Consider the following 14,102-nt stretch of genomic DNA (forward strand, 5'->3'; position numbering starts at 1 on the left):
CTGAGGTCAGTTAGTGCCCGTCTCTTTCCACACCACATCTCAGGAGCACCACGCGAGACTCCTACGGGCCGCGTCTGGCGTGCCCAAGGAGGTGCTACGTGCCACAGTGAGCGCATCCGACGGTCGTAATGGGCCTCCTCGGAGCCCCTGGCACAGCCCTGGCAGCTAACGAAGCCCTTGATGGGAGGCAGATGGTTGGCCAGCACGGGCTGAGCTCCCAGCCTCTGCCCCAGGGGCACAGCACAGGGGTCTCCTCACCACCCCCCTGCAGCACGGCAATGGAGAAGCCAGGGCCAGAGATGACAGTGAGTGTTCTTTTTTTTTTTTTTTTCTTTTCCTCGGTTGTTTTTGGTTGCTCTTTTGCTCAAAAAAAGGCATTTTTTTTTAAAAAATATATTAAACAGATACATTTTACTAAGATGTCCCTTGGCTGGAGCCACCGACAAGAAATAACCCTCCCCAAATAAATAGGCTTAAAAAACTCCCTCCCAAACCAACCAAATAAATACATAAATAAAACATTTTTTTTCCTTCTCTTTCCTTCTCTTGCTCTTGTTTCGCTGTGAAGAGAAGCGGCCCAGAGGTCTCTGCTGGTGTCCGCGACAGCAGTGCCCGCGGGGCAGACGCCAGGTCCCTGCCCGTGTGCGGGGTGGTGGTGCCTCGGCTCTGCCCGTCACATCTTGGTCCCCCACGTGCCACGTGCGAGGACACGGCCATAGGAAGGCTGGGATGTGAGAGCATCAGCAGAAAGACATTTTAAAAAGCCTACGAAGCTGGGGCACCACAGAGATCGCCGCTGGAGGAACCGATGGTGTGCACCGGGTTGTGGTCTTGGAGGGTTTGCTGTGGTGGGGCCAGCAGCTGCCTCCGGCTGAGCTGTGTCCCCCAGCCACCAGCACATCCCCTTGGCCACCAGTGTGGCGTGCTCGAGCAGAAGCAATGTCCCCACGCTGGGATCCCACCAGAGTCATCCTGCGCCCAAGGTCCTGCTGCCTTCCTCTGCTCGAGCCCTGCGTCCCTTCGGCCGGTGGCTGGGTGTACTGTGGAAGCACGCGGTTGGCACTAAGGTAAGGCCTTGATTTAATCTGTCGGGGGTGTTCTTCCTCTCTCCTGTCCCCATCGCTCCGCCGTCTGAGCAGCCCTGGCTGTTAGCTGCACAGCTTGCCCGTCTCCTGCTCCACCGCGTTGGGCAGCTTGGCGCTGAAGGCCCGCAGGGAGGACTGGATCCTGGCCACCTCGTTGTTGGCCAGCTTGAGCCGGTGGCGCAGCAGGCAGGTGAAGAGGTCGAGGCGGGTTTTGCCGGGGGGCGACAGCCTGTTCACCCGGTCCCTGATCTCCACCAGCTGCAGCATGGCCGAGTCCTGGGAGCCCTGCGTGTAGGGGTAGTCCAGCTGCAGGATCAGGTCGCGTATGGCGTCCGGCTCGAAGGGCAGGCTGTAGCCGAAGACCTGCAGGCTGTTGATTTTCATGTACCCCAGGTTCTTGGAGGGGTCTGCCATCTCCAAGGGCTCGTAGTAGATCGTCTCGTTGGAGCTGTCGTCCAGAGACTTGATGCGGCTCCGCAGGTAGACGTGGACCGTCTCAAAGAAGGTCTTCCACTTGTTACCCAAGGTGAGCGTCCAGTTTTGGCACTGGGCAGAGGCATCCACGTTAGTCCTTTCCCAGTCTGGGAAGCTGCCCTCATTGACGGGCATGAACCAGCTCTCCGAGTGGCTCCCCCCGAAGGGGTTGACGTAGATGGCCATGACGGGCTCCAGCGTGCTGTTCTTGGTGAGGCAGATCTGCAGGGAGAGGGCCAGCATGACGTGCACCAGCCCGGGCTTGTACTTGTTGCTCTTCAGGGTCAGGAGCATGCGCTTCCTCCAGGAGGGGTCGAACCAGCTGCCCAGGCGCATGTCGTTGCTGATGAAGATGGAGTGCACCTCGATGCGGCTGTCCCGCTTCTGCAGGAGGTACTTGAGCTCCAAGTCCTGCAGGTCTGTCTCCAGCCCCAGGTAGTGCTCCAGCGAGTCAGCCACCTCGGGACGGCACGAGCCCTGGGCCAGCACGTAGCCCTGGTTGCAAGCCCCGCAGCGGGTGCTGTTGTCCTCGGCGCAGCTGGCGCAGGCTGGCCCCTCGCCCAAGGCACACGGAATGGACCCCTGGCAGGAGGGCTGCTCCGAGGGGCATGTGCAGCTGTGGCTTTCCTCCAGGAAGGTCCCGGGCACGGTGGTCTCGCTGCAGTAGAGGAGCGACTGCGCGCGGCTCCACCAGTAAGGAAGCGACCTAGTGGAGAAGGGCCGGGGGAGGTCAGGCGCTTAGGGGGGCTCTGAAGGGCCACCCGCCTCCTGTTCGCTTTTTGGGGGCAACACAACTGAACCAAGCCTGGTTTTCCACCTTGAACCCAACCTCCGAGGAGCATGTCCCCAGGTGGCGAAGCTGCCTCTGCTGCCCGCCCACCCCCAGGCTTCTCCCCAGCGAGGTGGGAGCTCCTCCGGTCCCAGCCACGGGGCTGAGCCCCACTCGGAGCTCTAACCGGTGTCTCCACGGGGGACGGGGACCGTGGCAGCCTACCTCTCCTTGGGCAGTTTGAAGCGAGGCTGCCGGTGGCAGCGTTTGCTGAGGTTGAAGAGCCTGCGGATGATGCGGTGGGTTTTCCTGGAGAGCAGCTTCAGGCTGGTGCCCAGCTGCTGGTAGCGGTGCTGGACGTCCAGGTCCATGGCCCAGAAGTGGGAGATGGCCGTCCTGTTCAGGAAACGGTCCCCTGGGAGCCTCTTCACCAGGGCCTGGAACTCCTCTGTGAGAAGAGAGACTGAGTCAGCAAGGCAGGGGGGCAAGCAGCGAGAGAAGAAAGCGAAGGTAAAGCAGGAGCCAACCTCCCTCCAGCTAGGGTCCTTCCTCCAGGGACCCCCCCCTGCCTAACTGTTGGTGGGGATGGGTCTCAACGAGGTGTAAGGGAAGGTCTTCTCCTTCCATGTGCCCCCTTCCCCAAGCTCTGAGGGTTGCTGGGACAGTGGTGGCCCACCACGCAGCGCTGCCCTCACTGCCCTGCAGCAGTCCGGGCTGGCTCTCAGGGGGCTGGTGTGACCGGACCCTGTCCTTGGTGGCACCAGAAGTTGTCACTTCCCATGAAAATATGCCCACAGGCTCCTCGTTCTTCATGGCAAGACCCACCCTACATGCTACACACGGACCCTCTGGTGCCCCTGTAGCACCCCCCGCCCACCCTGAGCACCCACGGGGGCTCCCCAGGTGTGTTTGCCACCCACCACTGCTACAGGATTGGGGCCGGCCGGAGGGCTCCGGGCATGGAGCTGCTCTGGGGTCTGGGTCCCAGCACCCGGGGAGCTTTCCCCCCCCCTCACCTGACTCCTCGAACTGGCCGTGATGGCTCTCCCAGGCGCGCTGGAGCTGGGCCAGGCTGCCTTCCAGCGCCTGCACGTCGGCCTCGGGGCAGTTGCAGTGGGGGAAGGCGGGCTGGCACTGGCAGCGGCAGTCACTCCGGCGGCACAGCAGCTCCCCGGCCGAGCCGCAGGCGATGTAGCTCAGGGCAGCCGCCACGAAACGCTCCCGCAGGTGCGGGGGGAGCACCGTCTGCAGCCCTGCGGGCAGGAGGGAGCCCCTGGGGGGGTCAGGGCCCCCGGCACGCCCAGCCTGGATCCCATCCCAACCCGTGTCCCTCGTGCAACGCCCTTGGGTGCCCACATCCATTCAGAGTGGAGCCGCCTGTCTGGGCTCTCCATCGATCGCGGCTCCTCTTGGCAGAGGAGCAGTGGCCCCTTCCTGGCCAGCTTTGATTTATTTTTAGTGTTTTTTTTTTTCTTAAAGCAGCAGCCTGATCCAGCACCCTGCACGCCTCCCTGCCCGCCCGCCAGCATCCCTCGGTGGCACTCGCGCCGTCCCCGCGGCACGGGCCCTACCTTGCAGCTGCACCTTGTTCTCCGGGCTCTGCACCAGCACCGAGCTCACCGAGTCCAGGTTGTCGTAGTTGCTGCAGCCAAGTGGCCCTGTCCGTGTCTCTGTCACCTAGGTGGGACCCGCGGGTGCTAAGGGACAGGGCAGGGAGCCAGGGCCGTGTGCCGCCACGAGGCACCGTACATGGAGGGGGCTGCGGACAGCCAGCCCTGGCCATGCCTTAGCTCGTAAGGCGCTGCGGCAGCAGCTCGGAGAGGAGAAATAATTGCCTGCTAATTGCCTTGTTGACAGCTGGCAGCCCGGCCTCAGGCCCGCTGAAAAATGCGCCTTCATTAGCGCGCCCGATTTCCCATAAATAACGCAGGTGAGCCAAACTTCGCCGGGGCTCACGCTGCCCCCCCCTCACCACCGTCCCCCCCGCCCGCCGTCCCCTCCCTCGCGCCCTCGCCCACCTTGATGGCGGCGGTGGCGATCTGGATGTGGTGCAGCCGGCGCAGCGTGCTCTCCCGGTCGATGAAGTAGGAGGCCGCCAGCTGGTGCAGCGTCTCCAGCGACACCGCCGAGCTGTTCCCGGCCCCCGCGGGCTCTGCCCTGCGGCTCAGCTTGCGCTTGTCCACAAAAATGGTTAGCGACTCCTCTCCTGCGGGGACGCGCCATGCTCCGGGGGGCTGCCGGGCTCCCCTTCGCGGCCAACATTTCTCCCCCAGACCCCGCCGGTGCTCACTGCCCTCCCGTTCCCCTTCCCCGTGCTCGGGGGCGGCTGCCGGAGCGGGCAGCTCACCTCCCAGCTCACCTCCCAGCGTGGCGGCGAGCAAGAAGTGCGTGCCGTACTTCTTGATGATGCTGTCGGTGACCTGCTGCAGGCTGGGCCTGCGCCCCAGCAGGCGGATGTTGCGGATGAATTCGGGGGCAAGGGGTAGCGGCAAGCTGAAGAAGTCCTTCCTCTCCAGGGCCAGGTTGTTCACCTTCCAGCGGGCGAACTCCCTGCGGGAGGAAGGCGAGGAGAACGGCGGTGAGAGCCGCGGAGGTGGGTGAGGAAAGGGATGCCCGGGTGCAAGGCTCCATCCCTCCAGAAGCCGTTGATGGGAGGCATCGGAGCCGTGCACATGACATTGGTGTCACCTCTGCTGGGAAATTGTCACCACTCCACTGCCTGTGCCAGCCTGCTGGGCCAGACCTCATCCTGCCGGCCTCATCCAGCCTCCCTCCTCATCACCAGGGATCCGAGTGGAAATCCAAGGTCTGCTGTCTCTGGATAACGGCAGCGCTCTCTGTGAAGCTGGAGGTGCCGGGACGAGGCAGCGGATGGGGTGAGGATGCTGGGGGTGGCGGGCACAGTGACGGCAGGATGTGGGACACCGGTGCTGGTCCCCACTGAAAGCTTGGGTCGCTCAGAGCAGGGCAGGATCTGGACTTTCCCCTCCACCAGCGGGCCCTTGTAGGGGCAGGGGGTTGACCGTGCACCTCGAGCAGACCCAGAGCTTGGTGGGATGGCAGTGGGGAAGGAGGAGCGCAGGATGGGCTGGCTCTGGGTGACATCTCTGTGCCCACCGGGAGCCCCCAGCATCGCGGGCTGTGCCAGCCTGCTGCTGCCTCAACCAACGGCCCCGTCAACGCCCAGCGGCCAGCTTCAGCCTAATCTTCAGCGTTTTGCTCTAATTAAAACCAGGCGGTGTCTCTCCAACAGTTTAATCAGAGCTGATTGGGAGAGAAAGAGAAGGAGGAGGAGGGAGGGAAGATGGGCACGAAGCAGCCGAGGGGCTCAGCAGGCGCCAGCCTGCCTTCCATGGTGACTTTTGGGCTCAAAAAGCATGATGCTGGGGTGAGGGGGGGTGATGCTCCCTCTCCCGGGTGCAGTGGGACGTGTGGGGATGGAGGCCACCAGCACTGCACCGGGTCCCCCTTGGTCCCATCCCATGGGCAAAGTGAGGCTGCCTGCAGGTTATCTTCCTCCTCCTCCTCCTCCTCCTCAGTGCAAGCCGGCTGCTGTCCCAGCGGATGCTCCTTCCTGTCCCACCTCTGTCACCAGCAGCATCCCTGGAGGATGGCAGCATGCAAGGAAGGGCAGAGGGGGAAATGAGCTCCCTGGGGGTGCCGGGCTTCATAACAACACAGCCGTCCCTGCACTGACGTCAGGTCTCCAGGTAGGGTGCAGCAGGGCTTGCTCTGGTGCCACAAACACCTCCTGGGCTGCAGGGGGCTTTGCGAGGGGCCCCAGCATCAGCCCTGCTCCTGTAGCATCCTAGCTGCGTGCTTGCATCTCAACCTGCACTGCAACCTGCTGCTGGCTTGGGGAAACACCTGCCTGGGGCCGCATCCTGGCCAGCCCAGCACACAGTGGGGATGGGCTGAAAAGACCCCACCAGGCTTCACAGCCGAACGTGCGTGGGTTGGGGACCGGCTGCTCCCTTGCTGGGGGTAGACCCGGAGCCTGGAGCACCCACGGCTTCACCCACGGGGATCAAACCCCCTCCCCATGACCCCACCACCCTCGGCGCTGCCTCTCACCTGTAGATCCTGTACCTGGTGGTGAAACCCTGCCGGTAGCGCTCCGTGAAGTCCACGTACTCCTGGGCTCGGTAGAAGGGACCCCGGTCGGTGAGGAGCCAGTCGAGGGGTGCTCGGCCGGGAGAGGATGAGGATGGGGACGAAGGGGATACGGCGCCGGCGGCATGCTGCTCGGGCACCGCGCCGCCCGCCCTGCAGCACGCGCTCAGGGCCAGCAGGGCCAGTGGCCACGGGAGCATCGGCGGGGGCCCGTCAGCGCGCCGCAGGTCCTGCCGCCCCATGCTGCTGCCGCCCGGCCGGCTTCTTCATTCTCTCGCCCCGCCGCGCTCCTCGGGGACGGGCCCTGCCCTGCAATGGCACCACGTAGGGGACAGATTGTGAGGATGGGGCAACCTCATCCTGGTCCTGCTGGCCACGAGCAAGGGGCCAGGTGGGGACAATTCCCCCCCCCCCCCCCCCCCAGTGACATGGGGCATGGAGCATCTGGGGGATGCATCGCGAGGATGTGCGGGTCATCTGGGGTGGGTGGGTGGCTGGCTGGCTGCACAAGCTTCTCATCTACCCTGCAGCTGCCTGGGCTAACTGCATTGGTGTCTTGAGGCCAACCAGCATCTATCGTGAGCTGAGACCCTTCTGGTGGTAGCATCGGCGCTGAGCATCTTAAACACGGGAGCAGCAGCCCGGGGTCAGAGCCCAAATTTGCCGTGTGCTTGCTGGAGCCACGAGGTGCCTGGCTCCCAGCTGGCCAGGCTGGGGCAGGGAGAGGTTTCCTGCCTTGTGCCACGAGGGTTGGCTGCCTGAAAACCCGCTTCAAACAGAGCCAAGTTCAAAGTCAGCGCAGGAACAGCAGAACTGACTTGTTCTTCATTAGCCGATGTAAATGCTGGGTGTAAAAATATGGAACTGGGCCAGGGCGGGGAGAGCTGCTGCCCACTCCTGAGCCGGGGATGGATGCAGGGAGGGCTCCCGGGCTTATCTCTGGAGCCCAGCAAAGGCTCCAGACTTCAAACGGCCAGATCCGGGGCTTACCCTGCCCGGCTGGCAGCTTTGCGCTCCATCCCCAGGCTCTGCTGGGAGTTAAAACCTAGGAGAAGCCCCCAGCAGCAGGCTAGCTCCGAGTCGGGACGAGGTTTTGGGGACCCCACAGCTACCGTGCTTTTATTCCCCATAGCAGGAACCACCAAACTGCTCTCCCGAACAGGGGCTGTGGCGGATGAATCACCGTGATTAAACACGTATTATTATTATTTATTTTTTTTCCCCACCTCTTCTATTTTTAAACCCTGAAGGGTGCGTGTCGATGACGCGGTCTCGGCTGGATCCCTGGCACTTGTGAACAAAGCAGAGGGGCTCGCCAGGGGTGCCAGGGCAGCCGCCTGCGTGCAGCCCAGCAGCGATACTGCGGGCGGAGGCGCGCACACCGGGGGTGCTTTAGGTGCTGTGCACGTGAGCGTCGCTGCTGACAGAAATGTGACAGGCCAGGCTGGATGGGAAGCCACCGGGGGTGGCCATCCTGCACCATCGTTACCAGGCGGATTTATTTGCCTATGTTGGTGGTGGGTTAAGTGAAACCAGTATGGACATACAAATCGGGACGTGCAGAAGCAGGGGACAGCAAAGCTCTTCAGTAGCAAGTGACTCCCTTGACCTCACTACTAGATCTGGAAATAACTTTCTAATCACTTATCCTTGATCCAAAAGAATGGAGATTTGATGAGAAGCATCTGACTACCCTTTTTTTTTTTTTTGATTTAGGGTTTGCATCACAAAAGCTGGAAAACTTCCAGCTTGCTAATTATTTTTTTTTCTTCCCCTTTTTCTATAAAAACCTTAAAGCGAAGGAAGAGGCAGGCCAATGCAAATATTCATGGCAGACCCATCCAGGACCACAGCCTGCTTCCTGGCCAAGCCTGCCTGGTCTCATTGCAGCCCTCCGCGTCCCCACTGCCCGCAGGAGGAAGCCCAGGGGCCCTCTGGTGATGTCCCACGCCTGGCCCCCACAACAACGGTTGTCACAAGCTGCATCTCAAAAGTAACTTGCTGTAAATTCCCACCTCTGGAGGCTCCCTCCTGCCCCTCGGGTGCCCGCGAGCAGCGGGGCTGAGCCGCAGGAGCCCCCGTGCCCGTGCCAGCAGCAGCGCCCTGCCGCCTCGGGCCGTGTCCCGCTCGCTTCGATGCCGGCGGCGAAGCAGCTCTGGAGCCACGCGCTCCACTGCTAATCAAGCGGAGTTCAATAATTAAGACATTAGCTAATTGTCAGGGACATTAACATTGATTTCTGCCCTTTCACGCTGCAGACACTGATCCGGCCACGTACACGCTGCGCGAGGCGTGCGCGGGGGAGAGGCTGGGCTGGCTCAGGGTGCATCGAGCACCCCACAAGCACCCCTGGTGCGGGTGCCCCGGCACCCCCTGGGACAGGGCCAGCCACGAAGCAGTGATGGGGGAGCACCGAGCTCCACAGGGATGCTTTAGTGGGCACGCAACCCAAACCGAGTCACCTTCCTATTAAATGCGGGGACGGTTTGTCAAATTAAGGCCGCTTAAAAGAGGCTGGGCAGAGGCTAAGTGCAGTTTAGTGCCTGGAGTGGGCTGACTTGGCTGCGTGTGCCGATGCAAGCTGAGCCACCAGCCCGGCTCCGCACCCACCCAGGGCCCTGCAGGACCCAGCCCTGCCTCTTCCCACCCGCGCCTGCATCGCGTCCCGAGGAAGCGCCGGGGCCGCATCGATCTGCCAGGGGAAGGACGGGCGCGAGCCAGGCACCGCCGGGGCGGCGGCGGCACGGTAATGGGCAGCAAAGCGGGCACGGCGGGGCGCTGGCAGCGGGCCCGCAGCTCCCGAGCGCGGGGACAGCCACCTCCCAGCCTGCTGTCCTCGCCTGAGTGGCGGCGTTAGAGATCCCAGCCACGGCTCTGAGCCCATCCCTGCTTCTTGCTATTGCAAAAGGACTTCGGTAAGTCACTGCCTTGCCCCCTCCCAGCCCGGCAGGCTGGTTGAAAGACCTGCAGGACTCTATGAATTGGGCTCCTTTTATTAGCTTTCCTTAGAGCGAGGAACTTTGAGGTGAGAGCAAAGGAAAATGTCAGAAAATCCCCGGACTCGGGGAGCGAAGGATTTGCATAAGACATCAAATGAGATGAAGCCCGGGCGGCGGTGGAGGGAGGTGGCGGCTGGGCGCCCCGCGCCGCACCGGTGCCATGTGCTGTGCCCCTCTGGCTTCGCTCGCTGGAGACTTTCACACCCGCGGGCAGGAGCCCTCTGCGCAGAGCGATGTGAAACACGGCTCCCCCCAGCGCAGCGGCGGCTCCTCCGGCCTCGGGCCGAGCTCCCGGCCCCAGGCACCCCCCCGTCCCCCTCCCCGCTGTCTGGGTGGGCGCCGGTGCGAGGCGAGGACCGCTCCCAAGCCCCCCTCTCCCCGCTGAGGTGCCACCAGCGCGGCACCGGAGCGTCCCGGCGGGCAGCGAGGCTGGGCAGCGGCCGGGCACGGGCAGCCCGGGGAACGCGGCGCTGGTGCTGGGATGAGATGTGGGGTGTCGGCGGGGCCACCCCGGCTTCCCCCAGCCCTGCCCTCATGCCGGGCTCAGCCCCGCTGCTCCCGGGGAGCGAAAGCGCCCCTGAATCCCCCCCAAAACCTGGCCTGGGGAGCGCGCGGGGGGGATCCTCGGCACCGACCCTCCCGGCTGCAGACGGAGGGGGGACACTGACACCTGCCGGCAGGTCCCGCAGCGCCCGGCCCGGCCCCGGGACCACCGAGGGGGGTTTGGGGGCACCCCAGCACCCCCAGCCCGTGCCCAACGCAACGCTGGGGGCAACGGGGGGGGGGGGGGGGGCACAACGCGAGGCTCCCCCGAAAAGGGGAGGCAGAGCTCTCAGAGTTTGGGTTCCTCCCGAAATTAAAGACCGGGGGGAGAGCCGAGCCCCCGCTCCCCGAGCCCCCGCTCCCGGCCCCACACTGGCGTCCTGCATCCGCCCCCCCTCGCCCCGGGGACCGTGCGGCTGCACCGGGGCCGGGAGCCCCCCCTTCGCCACCACCCCCGCCCCAGCTCCCAGGGGCCAGCTGTTGATCGGTGCGTGCCCGGCGGGGTGGGGACGCGTTTGGGCATTTTAGAGGGCACCTTCCCCGCTGCCGCCGTCCCGGGGCTCTCCTGGCCCCGGCGCGGCTCGCAGCCCCCCGGTGCCCCCCAGCCCCCCCCGGGGGCAGCTCCGCGCTCCGTCCCGGGACAAACCCGGCCGCAGGGGCTCGTCCCCCCCCCGGGACAAGGTCACCGAGCGGCGGCAGCGCATCCCGAGCGGGCTGCCCGCGGGGGGGAGCGGGGGGTGGACGCGGGCAGAGGGGGGGCACCCCACCGCCCTGCCTCGGCATCCCGATAATCGCGACATCATCCCCATCCCGAGCTCCGGCCGCCCCCCCGGGGACGCTCCGCGGTCCCGAGGGCTTACCCCAGGCTCCGGGGTTCTCCGTCCCGTCCTGCCCCGTCCCCTCCTGCTCCGTCTCAGCCCCCCCGGGCCCGGCCCCGCCGCCCCATGGCGCGGAGCCCCCCCCGGCGGGCAGCGGCCACCCGGGTCCCGCCGCGCTCCGCGGCCGCCGCCGCCGCCTCCACGCTCGCCCTCGGCCGCCCCCTGATATATGCAGGGGCGGCAGCCAATGAGCGGCGCCGCCTGCCTCCCCGGGCCCTCCCATTGGTGCTCCCGCGGCCGCTCGCCTCGTGGGGGCGCGGGGGGCGCGGACACGCGTGGGGGGCGCGGGGCGCTCCGGGCGGCGGCGGCGGGGAGAGCGCGGAGCCGGCTCTGCTTGGGGTGAGCCCCCACAGCCGGCATCGCCCCGCCTCCAGCCCGCTGGCTGCGTGTCCCCCGAAAGGGGAGGGGGTCCCCCAAAAGGTGGGGTCCCCCAAAAAGGGGGGGTGTCCCCCAAAAGGCGGGGTGTCCCCCCCCAAGAAAGGGTTTCCCCCAGGAAAGGGCCCCCACGCAGCCCCGCGCTCCTCCTGGGTCCCACGCCCGGGTATTGCAGAGCTCGGTTTGGGGACGAGGCGGGTGATGTTCGGGGGGAGCGGGCCCGGCGTGGGGGGCTCCCTCGTGTCATTTCCCACGGCCAGTTCCTCCACTCGTGTCATTTCCCACGGTCATTTTCTCTGCTTGTGCCCTTTCCCATGGTCTATCCCTCCGCTCGTGTCATTTCCCAGGGCCTGTTCTTCTGCTCGTGTCCTTTCCCACGGCCAATTCCTCCACTTGTGTCTTTACCCACGGGCTGTCCCTCTGCTCGTGCCCTTTCCCACGCGTTATCTTCCTCCCACGGCAGGGGGATGCTCCCGGGCAGCAGCCGCCCCCCCCAAGCAGGGACCCTGGGGGTCCCCTCGGCCTCCTGCTGGTTGGGGCAGGGCTTTGGGGTCGGTTTCTGGGCCCCGCTGGGCGGAGAGCCGTGGTCAGCCTGCCAGGGGGCTTCAGCCCCCAAAGAGAAGGCTAGGCCCCATCTTACAAAACACTGCTGTGGGTTTTTACTATATTTTTACTGATTTTTCCCCTTATCTTCCATTATATAGTCTTTATCTTGTCTCTGTATTTTTCCTTATGATTTCTTTATATTTTTCCTTATGTTTTCCTCATATTTTCCCCTACTTTTCCCATATCTTTTCCTTATATTATTCCATATTTTCCCTTTCACTTTCCCATATTTTCCCCATAGTTCTTCCTTATATTATCCCGTATTTTCCCTTTCGTTTTCCCATATTTTCCCACATATTACCCTATATTTTCCCTTATATTTTCCCGTCTTTTCCCCATATTTTTTCCTTATATTTTATTTCCCCCCCTTATATTTCCTTCACGCTTCCCTTACATCCCCCCTTATTTCCCCTTACATTTCCTCCACACTTCCCTTACACCCCCCCCTTTATTTTCCCTTATATTTCCCCATCCTGCCGGCGGCCGTTCGGTACCGGGCTGTGTGTGTGCAGTGTCCCCCGTCCCCCCCCCACCCCCCTCCATCCTTTCCCAACTCCGAAAGCACCCTCCCCGTTCAACGAGGCTGAGATTGAGAACGGGACGGGGGCGGGGTAGGGATTTAATTTCCAGCGAGCCGTGCCGAGCCGTGCGGAACCGTGCCGTGCCGAACCGTGCCGGGTCGAGCCGTTCCATTCCGTGCCGTGCCGTTCCGTGCCGTTCAGCTCCGAGCCCAGCCGTGCCGTGCCGAGCCGAGCCGTTCCAACCCGTGCCGAGCCGTGCCGAGCCGTGCCGTGCCGCACGGGGAGGCGCCGTGCCCCGCGTCCCCGCCCCTCGCCGCCGCCGCCCGGCCGGGGCTGGGAGCGGCGGGGCTGCGGGATGGCTTGGGCCGGGCTGTGCGCCCTGCTGGCCGGGTGCTGCCTGGCGGCGGGCAGCGGCCCCGCCGAGGCGGCGGCGGAGGCGGCGGCCAAGGAGCTGGAGTGCAAGCTGAAGAGCATCACGGTGTCGGCGCTGCCCTTCCTGCGGGAGAACGACCTGAGCATCATGCACGGCCCGTCGGCCGCCGAGCCCAAGCTGCTCTTCTCCGTGCGCAACGACTTCCCCGGCGAGATGGTGGTGGTGGACGACCTGGAGAACACCGAGCTGCCCTACTTCGTGCTGGGTGAGCCGAGCCTCCCGAGCGTCCCCGGCATCCCCGCCCGGGGGGGGCTCCTCCCTGCGGCATCCCTGCCCCGGCCGCCCCGCCGCAGCCTGCGCCCCCGGAGGCCGGGGCCGGGGAGGGGGTTTGGGGGGGGCTTCCCGGGGGCTGCCACCCTGGGGCTCGCCCTGGCCGGGGGCCCGCAGCCCGAGGCCGGGGGGGGAGGCTGCCGGAGCCCCCCCGAGCGGAGGCCGGTGGGAAAATGTCCCCGGCGGTCCCCACGCTCCGCCCGCGGGGGCCCTGCCACAGCCCCCCGGGTCCCCACGCCGCGGCCTGCTCGCGTGGGCCAGGCTGTGCACACCCCCCACGGCCGGGTACCTCCCCGCGCTGCCTGGGCTCCGTTTCCTCAGATCCGGTGGCCTCATTCTGCTGGGTGTGTTTTATATACATATATATATATATATTTATATTTTTTTCACCAAAAAAGCCGACCGCTTGCTGCTTTGTCTGTGCTGGGATCAGAGCAAGGCCTCCGCCACCCGGACGCGGGCACCCGCTCCCCTTGGCGCCAGCCGGGCTGTAGCAGCCGCCGCGATTTTTAATTTTTAGTGACATTTGTGCCGAGAACCGATTTCCTACCAAACCCACATGTAAGCCCTGGGTGGGCCCCACCGCTGCACCCCCGCCGTGTCTGTGTGTGCCTCCTGTGCACCCCGCCAGCACCTTTGGGTGCCCCGTGACGTGTTCAGGATGCCCCCCTTGCCTGCGTGCCGTTCCCCGAATAATGTGCTGGTGCATGGCTTTGCATGCTGATGCCCGCTTTGTGCGGCGGCCCCTCTCTGGGTTGTGTCCCCGGTGCTTTGTCACCCTCCCGTCCCCCAGACCTCTCCTCCCGCAGAAAACCCGCGGTCCTGGCTCGGAGCAGCGCTGGCTGCTGCGCGGGCATCCCCCTGCTCCCGTGGGAACGGCAGGGGAGGGCACAGGGCAGGAGATGCCTTCGGGAGGGGGTTGTGGGGACACCCCTGGCTCTGTGCCTGGGGAATGGGGGGCGGCTGGAGGGGGCCGTGGGATGCGATGTCCCCATCCGTGGCACAGCCCCTCGGTGCGATGCTGCGGCGGAGGCCA

General features: G+C 64.8%; 2 protein-coding genes across 5 annotated transcripts in view; one reads left to right on the forward strand and one right to left on the reverse strand.

Annotated features, from left to right (window-relative positions):
* Positions 1–312: 312 nt before the first annotated feature.
* Positions 313–12,582, reverse strand: BRINP2 (BMP/retinoic acid inducible neural specific 2). 3 transcript variants are annotated; one of them, XM_083846846.1, is made up of 8 exons: positions 12,513–12,582; positions 6,403–6,750; positions 4,688–4,878; positions 4,347–4,534; positions 3,900–4,005; positions 3,345–3,581; positions 2,554–2,776; positions 313–2,265 (listed from the first exon to the last, which is right to left on the reverse strand). In XM_083846846.1, the coding sequence occupies exons 2-8, from the start codon at positions 6,681–6,683 to the stop codon at positions 1,149–1,151; spliced, it is 2,343 nt and encodes a 780-aa protein (XP_083702972.1). In that variant the 5' UTR covers positions 6,684–6,750; positions 12,513–12,582; the 3' UTR covers positions 313–1,148. The 3 variants fall into 3 exon arrangements, with proteins under 3 accessions (XP_083702972.1, XP_083702973.1, XP_083702971.1); XM_083846847.1 differs by lacking the exon at positions 12,513–12,582 and adding an exon at positions 10,844–11,002 and having other exon boundaries at positions 6,418–6,750; XM_083846845.1 differs by lacking the exon at positions 12,513–12,582 and adding an exon at positions 10,844–11,002.
* A 104-nt stretch (positions 12,583–12,686) lies between these two features.
* The window catches only part of ASTN1 (astrotactin 1), a 45,238-nt gene continuing 43,822 nt past the window's right edge, over positions 12,687–14,102 (forward strand). The window contains exon 1 of one of the 2 annotated variants that reach the window (XM_083846844.1): positions 12,687–13,001. In XM_083846844.1, coding sequence (XP_083702970.1) covers positions 12,719–13,001 — 283 coding nt within the window. In that variant the 5' untranslated portion in view covers positions 12,687–12,718. The remainder of the gene's footprint in view (positions 13,002–14,102) is intronic. The other variant, XM_083846843.1, reaches the window with a different exon arrangement.

This window comes from Anser anser (assembly GCF_964211835.1).
Source record: "Anser anser genome assembly, chromosome: 8".
NCBI lineage: Eukaryota > Metazoa > Chordata > Aves > Anseriformes > Anatidae > Anser > Anser anser.